This window comes from Bicyclus anynana, chromosome 17 (assembly GCF_947172395.1).
Source record: "Bicyclus anynana chromosome 17, ilBicAnyn1.1, whole genome shotgun sequence".
NCBI lineage: Eukaryota > Metazoa > Arthropoda > Insecta > Lepidoptera > Nymphalidae > Bicyclus > Bicyclus anynana.
Genome location: NC_069099.1, coordinates 11,757,265 through 11,769,712, shown reverse-complemented (window position 1 = coordinate 11,769,712; position 12,448 = coordinate 11,757,265). Strand labels below are relative to the sequence as shown.

General features: G+C 40.6%; 1 protein-coding gene across 3 annotated transcripts in view; it reads left to right on the top strand.

Moving 5' to 3' along the window:
* The window catches only part of LOC112046776 (dmX-like protein 2), an 83,391-nt gene that overhangs the window by 58,086 nt on the left and 12,857 nt on the right, over nucleotides 1–12,448 (top strand). For 2 of the 3 annotated variants that reach the window (XM_052886512.1, XM_052886511.1), the window contains 9 exons: nucleotides 711–811; nucleotides 1,480–1,724; nucleotides 2,265–2,456; nucleotides 3,067–3,191; nucleotides 3,697–3,839; nucleotides 4,704–4,866; nucleotides 7,328–7,430; nucleotides 8,356–8,701; nucleotides 9,134–9,315. In XM_052886512.1, coding sequence (XP_052742472.1) covers nucleotides 711–811; nucleotides 1,480–1,724; nucleotides 2,265–2,456; nucleotides 3,067–3,191; nucleotides 3,697–3,839; nucleotides 4,704–4,866; nucleotides 7,328–7,430; nucleotides 8,356–8,700 — 1,417 coding nt within the window. In that variant the 3' untranslated portion in view covers nucleotide 8,701; nucleotides 9,134–9,315. Of the gene's footprint in view, nucleotides 1–710; nucleotides 812–1,479; nucleotides 1,725–2,264; nucleotides 2,457–3,066; nucleotides 3,192–3,696; nucleotides 3,840–4,703; nucleotides 4,867–7,327; nucleotides 7,431–8,355; nucleotides 8,702–9,133; nucleotides 9,316–10,012; nucleotides 10,122–12,334; nucleotides 12,419–12,448 lie in introns of those variants that run through there. The other variant, XM_052886513.1, reaches the window with a different exon arrangement.

The window sequence follows — 12,448 nt, the reverse complement described above, 5'->3', positions numbered from 1 at the left end:
AGAACTTGCGCCAAAAATTATGTGACCCTTACCTCTCTCACCATTTTACAATCGCACTGCTAGACACCTTTTTATTCAATTCCATTTTCAACTCTATTTTTCTTGATGTTTAGGAACAACAAGAAAAAAGGGTCTATTACGTTTTGTATCGTAATCCGTATCTGTATGGGTTTTTGGGCTTCTTCGACAATTTTAGCTGTCATGGATAATTTATAACTGCTAATTTGAACTATTGAAGTCTTCAGAACCTGGACAACGTGGACAAGACCAAGGTCATGTTAAATGATCTAGTCACTCCGGGACCTATTACTGTTGATGGATCTTCAATGGAAGTTGTTTCTGAATATGTTTACCTCGGTCAAATTTTGCATTTGGGTAGAAACAGCTTTGAGGAGATCGATCGTAGAATACAGTTGGGTTTGGCAGCATTTGGCAAACTTCGTCGAGTCTTCTCGTCGCCTATACCACAATGTTTAAAGACGAAAGTCTTTGAGCAGTGCGTTCTGCCTGTCATGACTTACGGTGCCGAAACATGGACACTGACAGCGAGACTAGTCCACAAACTCCAAGTCGTTCAGCGTGCTATGGAGAGAGAAGAGAAGTCTTTAGAATATAAAATTGCAAAACAACAAGATATTGTTCAATATAATTGTACTTTTCAGGTGTTTTTGATTTACGGAATAATTAATTTTTTTTGTATTATTCCGTAGAATGATCGCCGAAACTCCTGGCACAAGCAACCTGTTGATAAGACCGCGGCGGTATTCTACTGAAGAGCTTACTGTGACCACTCCGCCCAACAAATGGCCTGGTACGTTATAAACAGTACACGAAACTTTTTCGATGAAAGTTCTAAAACGAGACTTGTTTAGTTCGTTTGATAACAGTACATTAAGAAGCTATTCATAAATATTATTTCCATTTAAAGAGTATAGTTATTGGTAAATTACAATCATGAAGATTATCGTTTAAGCGTTGGTTGATTAACGTTTAAGTGTTGAAATAGGTAATCAGGTTTTTTTCTATAGGTATTAAAATCTGAAAATTATATAACTGACAAACTTATTTAACATGCCGAGACTGTTATAATTTATGTATTGAGTATGTTTAATTTTTGGGCACGTTCTACAACATAAACAGTTTGACAGAGGTCAACATGAAAAGTGTCTTTAAGGTGCTGATAGACTTGGGCATTCACATGTAACCGAACATCCAGCATTTCTCTGTTTTTACATTCTAGCGAACGCTTTAATCGATGTTTCCATTCTAAGCAAATCTGCTCGCTAGAACGCTCTATACAATGCTCGCTAAAATATTCTCATGCATTTCTGTGATGTAACATTCGCACAAATGCGAATGCTCAAAGTGAATGCTCAAGTCTATCAGCACCTTTAGGTTTGTTTTAGTTGTGGCCGTTCCATTGGTTATATCATTATACAGTTTTTTTTTGTCTGTTGTTAAATGTTATTAAATAAACAGGTGTGTCAGCATTACGCGGACTAGCTCTCCGCGCCGCAGAGGAAGAGGAAGCTCCTAGATTACCTGTGTTACTGGCGGAAGCTTACTGCGGCGTTTACTTGGCGTTGTTGGGATGGGCGCTGGCGGCGAGAGACGCCCATTTGCTGTATAGACTGTCGGCGCACAACACCGACGGGAAGGCGCACGCCAAACTGTTCGGAGGAGGGGTTCGGAGACTGCTCACCACAGCTCCTGCTCAGCCTCAGGTAAAGTCCGCCACTTGGTTTCCTTTTTCCTGTTTTACCACCACTCTGTCACTTCCCTGGTCTACTTTTTTATTATTTACAAGTTAGCCCTTGACTACAATCTCACCTGATGGTAAGTGATGGTGCAATCTAAGATGGAAGCGGGCTAACTTGTTAGGAGGAGGATGAAAATCCACATCCCTTTCGGTTTCTACACGACATCGTACTGGAGCGTTAATCGCTTGCCGGTAAGGTGGTAACTAGCCACGGCCAAAGCCTACCACCAGCCAGACCTGGACCAATTAAGAAAACCTCAGTCGACCCAGCCGGGGATTGAACCCAGGACATCTGTCTTGTAAATCCACTACTGATACTAGCGGACTCCGTCCGCCCTTAGACCTCCTTAATTCGGCCCAATCGCAAATTCCGTTCTTAACAGATACCTATTAACTATAGACTACCTCCCTGCCAAATTTAATTTTTGTACGTCAAGCAGTTTGCGAGATTTCGTGATGAATGACCTTTAGCATTGATATATTAAGATTTAAATGTTATCTACAGCCGAAACTCGTCGAGCGCACAGAGGGCACGTCAGTATGGTCGTCACTTAGGGAGAAGAGGGCGCTACTGCACATGCGTTTATTGGGACTGAGCCCCACCACGCCGCACAAGAACATACAGGAGGGGCGCCCCACCTACAGGGAACAGTTCGTGCCGCCGCATTGCAGTATACTCACCTTCTTGCTTACTAAGGTAAGTTTTCCTTTACAGCAGGAGTATTTAAACAAGCCTATACCGACGAGCCCATTTCTCAATTTGTTTATAGATGAATCTGAAAATATCGCTCTCTCTTTCATCCCATCGCAACGAAGAAGAAAGCTTTATTTTCAATATTTTAACTAACTTTCTCTACAGTCAACGTCTGTCGGCCTTGGAGGCGTCAATGACATGTCTCGTGATGAGCGGAAGACATAATGTTGAACAATAGCGGCGGAATCAAAAATAGCACTCTTTCGACCTATCGCAACGAAAAAAAACGATACTGCTATTGGACGACAATCCATATCTCTCATATCATGAAATATCTCATGGCTCGCACCCTAGGCCTATAGATGACAATATCTATACTAATATTATAAAGCTGAAGAGTTTGTTTGATTGAACGCGCTAATCTCAGGAACTACTGGTCCGATTTGAACAATTCTTTCATGTTAGATAGCCCATTTATCGAGGAAGGTAATATATTATTATCACCATATTCTTACGGGAACGGAAACCACGTGGGTGAAACTGCGCGGCGTCAGTATGCTAATAAAGCTGGATGGTGCAAAGGAATGTAGTTGACTGTTTTCTTAATTTCCAGCCGACAGCCGAACAAGATCCAGAAAATAATGATTACGATTCCGCGGAATCCGGCGCCGAAGATGCGGACGAAAGTGGAAGCGAAGCCGACGACGATGACGATATCTTCGATACTTCAAATACGAAGTACGTTTATTCATTTATTAGCAGACTCCTTGGGTATAAAATATAGCCGATGACATGACACTCACAAATAACGTGGCTTCGTAAAAAAGTGAGACACACACGGCTGAAGTAAAATTTCGTTCGAAAATAAAATAATACATGAAAGAGAAACTTAAAAATTAGGAGGGATTAGTAGCGCCATCTCTCATCGAATTTGCTTTATTTCACAATTTCCTACTGGTTTGTTCACAGTCATGCCATTTAACGATTAAACAGTTTCAGCGCTGGGCTTACTTGTATTGTGTCGTAGTTTAGCAATGTCGCTACAGATGGCGCTTTTAAAATTTAATAGTACCTCATTTGGATTACACTTTTCGTAACACATTCACCAGTATCCTCCTTAAGCTGAGCGTGCATAAAGAAGTTTTAAGTCTAGAGATTACCCTCCTACAACCTCACAAACTTTAGCTTTTTGTAATATTAGTATACATATTTCTCAAAATATCTTATTTGGCAATGTTGTCAGAAGTGAGAAGCGGCGCAAAGGTGCCAACATGGAGCACTCTGAGCCGGACTCGTACTCGTGGTACGTGATGCGTGTCGCCGTGCTGCGGCTCGCACAAAACAAGCTGCAGCACTTCCTGCAGCTCTGCGGTATTGAAATGTCAGGTAAATGAATCATCATCATCATCATATCAGCCGATAGACGTCCACTGCTAGACATAGACCTTTTCTAAACATCATGATCCTGAGCCGCCTGCATCCAGCGAATCCCTGCGACTCGCTTGATGTCATCAGTCCACCTGAAGTGCTAACGAGTGTCCAGTGAATAGAAATGTAGACAAAATTACGTCGAATGACGTCAGAACGTCCCAGCCCCATCTGTTTCGCACTAACGCAATGGAAGAGATAGCAGTTGCGCGGCATTGATTTAATTTTCTTTGTTTCTATTAACGAGATTATCTCGGTCATTGCACTTTCTAGTGTTGCTATTGCTATCTTGGGACTCCAACGTCCATCGGCCCTTCCCATTGTTACTTTTGCTTCGTGACTTGTTGAGCTATGTCAGTGACTTTGGTTCCTTTGCGGATCTCTTCATTCTAATTTTCGCCTGCTGTGTGACTCTGAGCCTTCTTATGAGGCCCATAGGATAGCGAGTTAGTAATTAATAACTACCGTCAAACAAAATTAATTTAAAAATAAACATAAACATTATCAAAAGTTTACCATTTTTCGGTTTTGCATCGTAATAAACAACCTGTACAACGCCATTTCGAGTGGTCAATTCGTTCAGTCGGTCCTGTAGTAAAAAAAAAAAAATAGCTTTATTTTCTTACAATTACAGACATTTTTTGAAAATTATTATTAAGGTTTACAAGTTTTATAGATTGTTATTGGGTTAGTTATCTAATTTTTTTATATTAAGTTAGTAATGTTAATTTTTCATTTTATTATTCTTTTTTGTAAGGATTGCATAAAGCAGTGAAAACCGGCCCTGTAGTAGTTCGTTATAATGATGATTGTTCGGTCCAGAACTAGCGACCACAAGCCCCACGGTGCACGGCGCGCTGCGGCGCGTGGAGCAGTGGCAGCAACAGTTGACGGAGACACTAGAGTCGCGCGCGCCGCCGCCCAACTACATCCCCGGCTGCTTCCCTGAGCAGCAGACGTCCGGCCCACCTATCAACAAGTACAGGTGATGAAACTTACATTGGTATCTAATGGCTATCACTTCACAGGTGCTAAAATGCACTGCATATCCTGAAGAATCAGTGTGAACTTGTATTGAAAAAGGAGTTTTCCAATTTGTATAATTTGTATGTTTAGTTAGTTTATTTGTTAAGTCATAATATCAAACCCTACAGCACCGTCGCAGGGTTGGCTGTCTAAACGAAAGGAGTTTTCAGAGAGTGTGCTCAGAAACCTTTTGATTTAGTCGCTTTTTAACCCTTTTACCATAGGACCGCTAGGCATCACAGTGGTTGTGCAAAACATTTGATTTATCATGCCAGTGCAATGAAATTTTGCTTTCACTACCATCTTCAATGTTGGTATTTAGTAAATAAGTACCATTTAAGCAAGCGTGTTTTTTCATAGTGATTTTTTATAAAGTAGCAGTATAAAAAAAATAAGCCTTCAACTAGCTTTATCGAAAATGTCGTTCAATTAATATTTCGTAAATTTTCACAATTGAACAATATTGGAATCTACATTAGAAATCATTTAATGTCAATTTCGATGGCTTTCATTTGCTGAAAGCGACAGTGTTAACGAATACTGCATGTTCGGTAGGGTGTCCCTTATATGGGCAAAAAAAAATTTTTTTTAGATATTAAAACGCATACCCCCTATTTCTTTTTAGACTACCTAGACTAACTTAAATACAAAATTTAATCTTCCTACGTCAACATTAACCCGTGCCGACAGGGCCCGGAAGATTTAAAAAATTGCGGTTTTTGACCCTTTCCGTTATGTAACTAAATAAATTGAAATACTCAATTTTTTATAAAATATTTATTAAAAGATAAAATTACGGATAAGGCAGGATAGTTTTTTTAGGATAAGTTTCTTTTTACAGTCCGGGTACAGAGTTCTATGCTCCTAAACACAACGAAGCAAAAATTGCTTTTGCTCTTCCTTTGCAGTATCGAACCACGAAAATCTTGCATAAGTTTTACAGCTATTTATAGCCGTATCATTAACAGCCCTTAGAGAAAGCACTTTCCTTTTTGCTTCTGTATAGGTAACACCCCATCCCCCACGTCATCCCATATAGAAATGGGTGTCTGGAGGAACGCCCTATCAATTTTTAATCGACTAAATAAATTTGTGCTCTTGACAGACACAAAATCACTTAATGATTTTCCTGCGACAATAAATAAGACAGTATTAACAATTTATAAATTTCTCCAAATGAAATTAAAATTGGCAGGCGTTTCTTTAGAACTTCTTAGGTACATCAAGTCCAGGTAATAATATCCCATCCCAGTGAACGGTCACCATTTCAAACATATTATTTTGAAAATCGGATTTAATAGATTCCGCTCTATCCTTTCGACCCTGTGTGCGAATACGTTAAATAGACGACATGTTTGTCGGGTAATCATCACAGCCAAGATCTAGTGCTTCTACCACAGCCTGAAGTTTATAGACAGAATCCCTTACGCTTAATTGACATCTATCTAAAGCTGCAACTATCTTAGGCGTGATGAAGTCTTTCCTTCCTCTTTTTGTAGTAGTTTCTGAATTTACCGTTTAAGAGGTGGATGCCAATTGGTCCTCAAAACTTCCATTAGAGCTGGTAAGTTGTTTTTGTTGTCCCTCCGCTTGAATAACATGTTGCGTTCTAACTGATGACGATAAACCTCCATAATACATTTGCTCACATCTTTTTTTCTCTTCATTTAATTTGCTTTGTCTTGCCCTTTCTTCTTTTTTGGCCAACTCTTTGTCTACACCCGCTAAATATCCTGGACGCCCTGGTTCTCATTGTTTTTGTAAAAATACTTTGTCTTCTTCAATTTTATTCCGTTCTAAAGTATCAGCGTGCGCTATGTCAAATAATCAAAGCAAACCAAGCATGGTGTAGATCAACAAGTTTTTTTACCCAGTTAGGTATAGCTCTGGTAGGGATTCTAGCTTTTTTTCAATATACAATACACTCCCGAATGACGAGATTAGCGCTTTCACTAACAGACAATTTCACTTCGCGAATGTTAAACAAAAGTACTGCTAGAACTTGACGATTTGACGGTAACTTTGCGCCTGTTATTTGATAATTCGCGTTACTAACTAAGAAAATATATTTTTTGTTACTTCTTAAATCCACTGCCATCTTTTAAATGTAAAACAATACGTGCTAATCGTGAGAATAATTGACAACAAATGACAAATACCGCGAATATGCGCCGCTACTATGTATGAACATGTTTCGATGCAAGTCGGCACGGGTTATCGTTATTCAATTAAGGTAAAAAATTATTTTCGAGTGTTTTAGAGGCAAATGAACAAAACTAGGACCTATGCATTACAAATTTAAAACTTTGAAAAATAAGGGACACCCTAATGTTCGGTTTACATTTAGTTTAAAAAAAAACAATATAAAGAACTCAGAATTGTAACAGAACACTTACAGTGCTACATTGTTTTGTTTTCAGATGTCTATTAGAGAAACACAATACGCCGTTCAATACATCGCTGTATAGCAGCGCGCCGGCCCGACGTCTGTGGAACTTCTTGGTGCGACAAGAACTAGTGCAGGTAAACACTGAATACACGCAGGTGTTTTTCTTCTTCTTTTCTTCCTGGGCCTTATCCGCACTTGGCCACTAAGGTTTGGCCGTTGTACGTAGGTCCCTTCGGTGCTGGTCCCCGCCGGAGTCACTCCAGCCAACCGAGCTCGCTCCAGAAGCTTAGCAGGCCGCCCAGGTCGCCGAACGCCTCATGGAGTGTTGCTGGGGATCCAATGTGTGCTACGCGTTGTTTCGATACACCTCTGCATCTAAGCATAACATGTATCGGGGTTTCCTCTTCCTCCATGCATGCTCTGCAAAGAGGGCTGTCGGTTATACCTAGAACCGAAAGATGTTTGTTTAGTGAACAGTATCCTGTCATTAGTTCGGTAACAGTTTTAAGTTTGCTACGGTTTAGTTTAAGTAGTTTTGTGGTCAAATGTGAATCGAGTCTTGGAAGAGCCTGTTTTGTGTGTTTGCATTCATTTGTGTCTGCCCATGACTGATCGTGTGACATTCGTGTCTCCTTGCGGAGCCAACACGCAGGTGTTATTTGCGGAAAATTGTATAGTTGGTTTTTGAAGTTAAATTTGTTTACTCACGTTTGACTTTGCGAGTAAGCAGTTGAATGCGTTATGAAAAATTACCATACCGTTAAGTTTCAAAAGCGCTATCTGTAGTAACCCCAGATATAGATAGTAGCGTTACTATAATTTTGGGGCCGATGTAAATTCTAAGTTTTTGCCTCATTGGCAGGAACCAATTACTAGCGGTACTACTAGTACTAGCGGCGTTTTTCTGTGCTCTTATCCTCTGATCTCTGAAACTTAGCGATCTTATTGTTACGCCTTAAAGATCTCATTGGAAATTGATTGAGGCCTGTGTTACACTAAGCCATTAAAATAGACTATAGTGATGATAATGATAATTAAATGAAACCTTTTGCTCGACAGGAAGTGTTTATACGAGCGGTGTTCTCTCGTCGGCGCACGCAGTCGTTGTCGGCCGAGGTGACGGACGGACGCGCGGGCTGCATGCCGCACCAGACGCGGCCGCAGGACGACGACCTGCACAGTCCGGTCAGGATTATACACAAGGAGCAGGACTCTATCGCCGCTTTCTGTCTCAATAGAGTAAGTATTCTCTCGTCGGCGCACGCAGTCGATGTCGGCCGAGGTGACGGACGGACGCGCGGGCTGCATGCCGCACCAGACGCGGCCGCAGGACGACGACCTGCACAGTCCGGTCAGGATTATACACAAGGAGCAGGACTCTATCGCCGCTTTCTGTCTCAATAGAGTAAGTAGTCTCTCGTCGGCGCACGCAGTCGATTTCGGCCGAGGTGACGGACGGGCGCAGGACGACGACCTGCACAGTCCGGTCAGGATTATACACAAGGAGCAGGAAGGACTATCGCCGCTTTCTGTCTCAATAGAGTAAGTGTTCTCTCGTCGGCGCACGCAGTCGATGTCAGCCGGGGTGACGGACGGGCACGCGGGCGCGTCTTAGAGTAAGCGTTTTCGTTACTTCGGCTTCATAATAGTGACTATAATTCATGTACAATAATATTGTACTGATTGCATAAATGTACCTAATATACTCACTCCTCTGTTAAACTTTGTTTGACGCGTTTGAGTTACTTGATAACTTCTGCCAATTCATTCTAGTGTAAGCCGCATATAAGGACGTCGCTGCAATAACATTAAACGTTTATATTACTGTTTTTCGTAGGTAGGAGGAGGTTTGCTAGCAGTAGCGACGGCTCGCGAGGTGCAAGAGATGGACGTGTCGTTGTTGCTGAAGGGCGGCGCGTGTTGGGCCGAGGACGAGTGTGAGGTGGACCTGCTGGCGCTGTCGGCCGACCCCGCCTCGCTGCCGGACACCGGCTTCCTGCTTATACAGCATCATGATAAGTGAGTCTCACAGAGCCCTAACTGGTGGACCGGACACCCGGGTGAGGAGGAACAGGTTCAGAGTACCCTGGCTATGATGACTGATGCCTGCCGTAAAGCGGACTGGATCTTTGGGTTAGCTTAATAGCTTTGGGATTTTTTAGTAGTTTGCTAACTAGTAAGCTAAGAAGAGATTTGGAGCTGCCTTCACCAGGTTCGACCTGCTTGTGGGAAGCTCAGTAAATGTGGAAGTGGTAAATATAAGTAATAAGCCGTGCTGAAGTAGGTGAGAATGAAAAAACGGAGTTTTCCTCTTTCTGGACTAATGTAGAGAAACTGGAATCTATTTAGGGATTAGATCCAGTGGAAAGCTTTCCTGTCTGGAGGACGTCTGTGACTTCTTTTAAACTAAACGAAATGCGGAGACGATAGCTGCGCATCGGTACTGTCGCACACGCAATACACTGGACATGGACACCCCATGTCCAGTGTATTGCTAATCAATGCGGGGGAATGCAACTAGAGAGCCAATCGGCGCACTCTCGCCATTCGTGCCGGTACTGATATGACTAGATACTAGATAGTCGTGAAGATTGTTAGGAGTAGGTACGATCATTTAATCAACGGATTCGACCGCCCAAAGTTGGGTGGATTGAATGATCATGATCATTCGATGTTAAGTCCCGAATTTCCGATGACCTATAAATCACTTTTGTAGACCAAATGGAGGCTCGGTCCCCGGCACCGGCAATAGTTCGCCACTCAACCCGAACGCGCCGCAAGCACCGGTGGGCATGGCCGGCCAGACCGGCCGGGGCGCTAGTGTCGTAAGTATTCCACTTTACTTACTACTGGGAATTCTGATTGCATTACAGGGGTTGAATTGTTTAAATAATCCAGGTTATGTATAAGTTTATTGGTTGGTGCTAATTTTGTTGTACACGAATTTTTATACTGAAATGATATGTCCAAAATGTTTCTTTCTTGTTCGAGAAAATGAGCATGCATTCTTTGGATATTATAAGATACGTTCATGAAAAACTTCCAACTTTGACATCTAATAGGTATATAAAAATCTCGCGTCATTGTTCTGACAATTTTGTTTAAATATTTTTCACCGTTTTTAATCGTGATTTTATGAGGAATACTGATTTATCATTGTGAAAAGGATAGATCACTTGTCAATTCAGTTCAAAGATTTGTGTATGCACCATTTTCTAAATATTTGTCATAATACTAAATATTGTTCAGAAAATTGCAACTTGACGTTATAACCAATCTTACTAAATATTTTGATCTAACTTTGCACTAATATGTGAGTTTAATACTAACTGTGTAAAGTAAAATTGCCATAATAAACAATGTAAACTTTTTTAAATTTTCATTGATAATTCCTGCAACTACTGAAAGTATAATTATAAATGATTTTGGAATTCTGGGCTTTCTATAAAGTTGTATAAAATGTGAATAAGCTATACATCAACTTCTGTCATCAGTAATTTGATATTAGAAAAAGGAGGACAATGCTTTGTGTAGCTATTCAACTATACAATGTTTATTAGTAAGATGGTATGTTTATCAGACTTATTTTATCGGTTGTTCTCTTGGTATTTACGGCTATTTTCGTCTCAGTTGAACATCATAAACTCCATAATGACCAGAAGATTACTATTTGCGACTCAGGTGATAATGGCCGTATTGTTTTGTACCATATTTGAGGAGTAACAATTCACTGGGGGTTTGTCATTGGAAGTTTGTCTTCCTTTCTGTATATAAAATCCTGACTAATAAACACATCAAAACAATAAAAATCATGTTTGCGTGGGAGGCCTTTAGGTTTCTACCTTTGAATTGATGAAATAAAATTCACAGCACGAGCGACAAACAAGTCAAACAAATTCAACTGGCCACGACGCATACGTTGTCACAGTACGTGTATAGTATTCACTAACAATTATGGCCTTTCCGAATGAGTGAATGATATTCCCCTGTAGATGTCGTAGGTTAATCAGACTATCTGATCATTGCAAATATCCTGGAATTATTGCAGAGGAACGCATGTTTGGAATTGAGAATCCAAAGCAAAATTTGCCTGACCTATTTTTAGCGACAGTAAGTCACTAGAAAAAATACCGACGCTCATCGGACGGACGTCATGACGGTTTTTGGATAGGTAAATTGTAAAAACGTGCTTAAATACATATTTTGTCGACCCCACTTAAGTGGGTAAAGTAAAGAAGATGATGAAATGGTGATAACGTGCCGTAGATTACCAAATCATCCTAAGATTGATGCAGTGTTTCAAATCATCTGATTACCCTGCCACATATTATAGTTAACCTTTTTTCTCCGTCAATTTTTTAAAAGCTTATCCTCTCACTCTTCGCGAGCTTGTTACCTGTAAACTGCGCTTTTTGGTCTCTTAAGTTTTCTAAACGAAATTGATTATATTTCTCTTTTCTGTAATACATTCACTCATTCAGTAGGTGTAGGGCATTCAGAATGGTGTTGGGTTTTGTGTATTTATCTTTACAAAGTGATAATGTTGCGTGCCGCCTAAGCGCTTCGCTTATAAATCTAACTAACTAATATCTCTTAATATTTACGTTTACTTAAACATATACTCGTATATATTTATATTACACATATGAACAATTTTCTTGGAAAAAAATCGAAAGAGTATTGTTGATTATAATCAAACATTACTTTGCAAAAGCTCTTCATATACAATGAATAATATTCCATTAACTTTATTCTTTAATATGGTAGAGTTAACATCTGAGTATGATGAAACGGACATGGATGTTGTTTGTCGGATCTCGATAGCTATGCGTACATTTTTTTCGATAATTCATGCAGTAAAATTACTCATTGAATGTATATTTGCACGGTAAAATTATTCATTGTATCGTTGTCAAGGTTCAGTGTGATAGGTTTTGAAAATTCGGTTTGAGTCCACTTGTAAAAGTGGTACCCTTCTCTAAGGTATTATGGCAGGGAGAGTGTAAGATGTGTGCGCGTAACCGAATATTGGCCGCAGGTCAAGGGCCTGCAGTTTCCTGGTTGCCACGACGCCAAATACTGTCGCCTGGTGCTGCATCGCTCCAAGCTTCTAATGAAACCGGTCAGTGGTTGCCGTAACCTCTCTACCCTC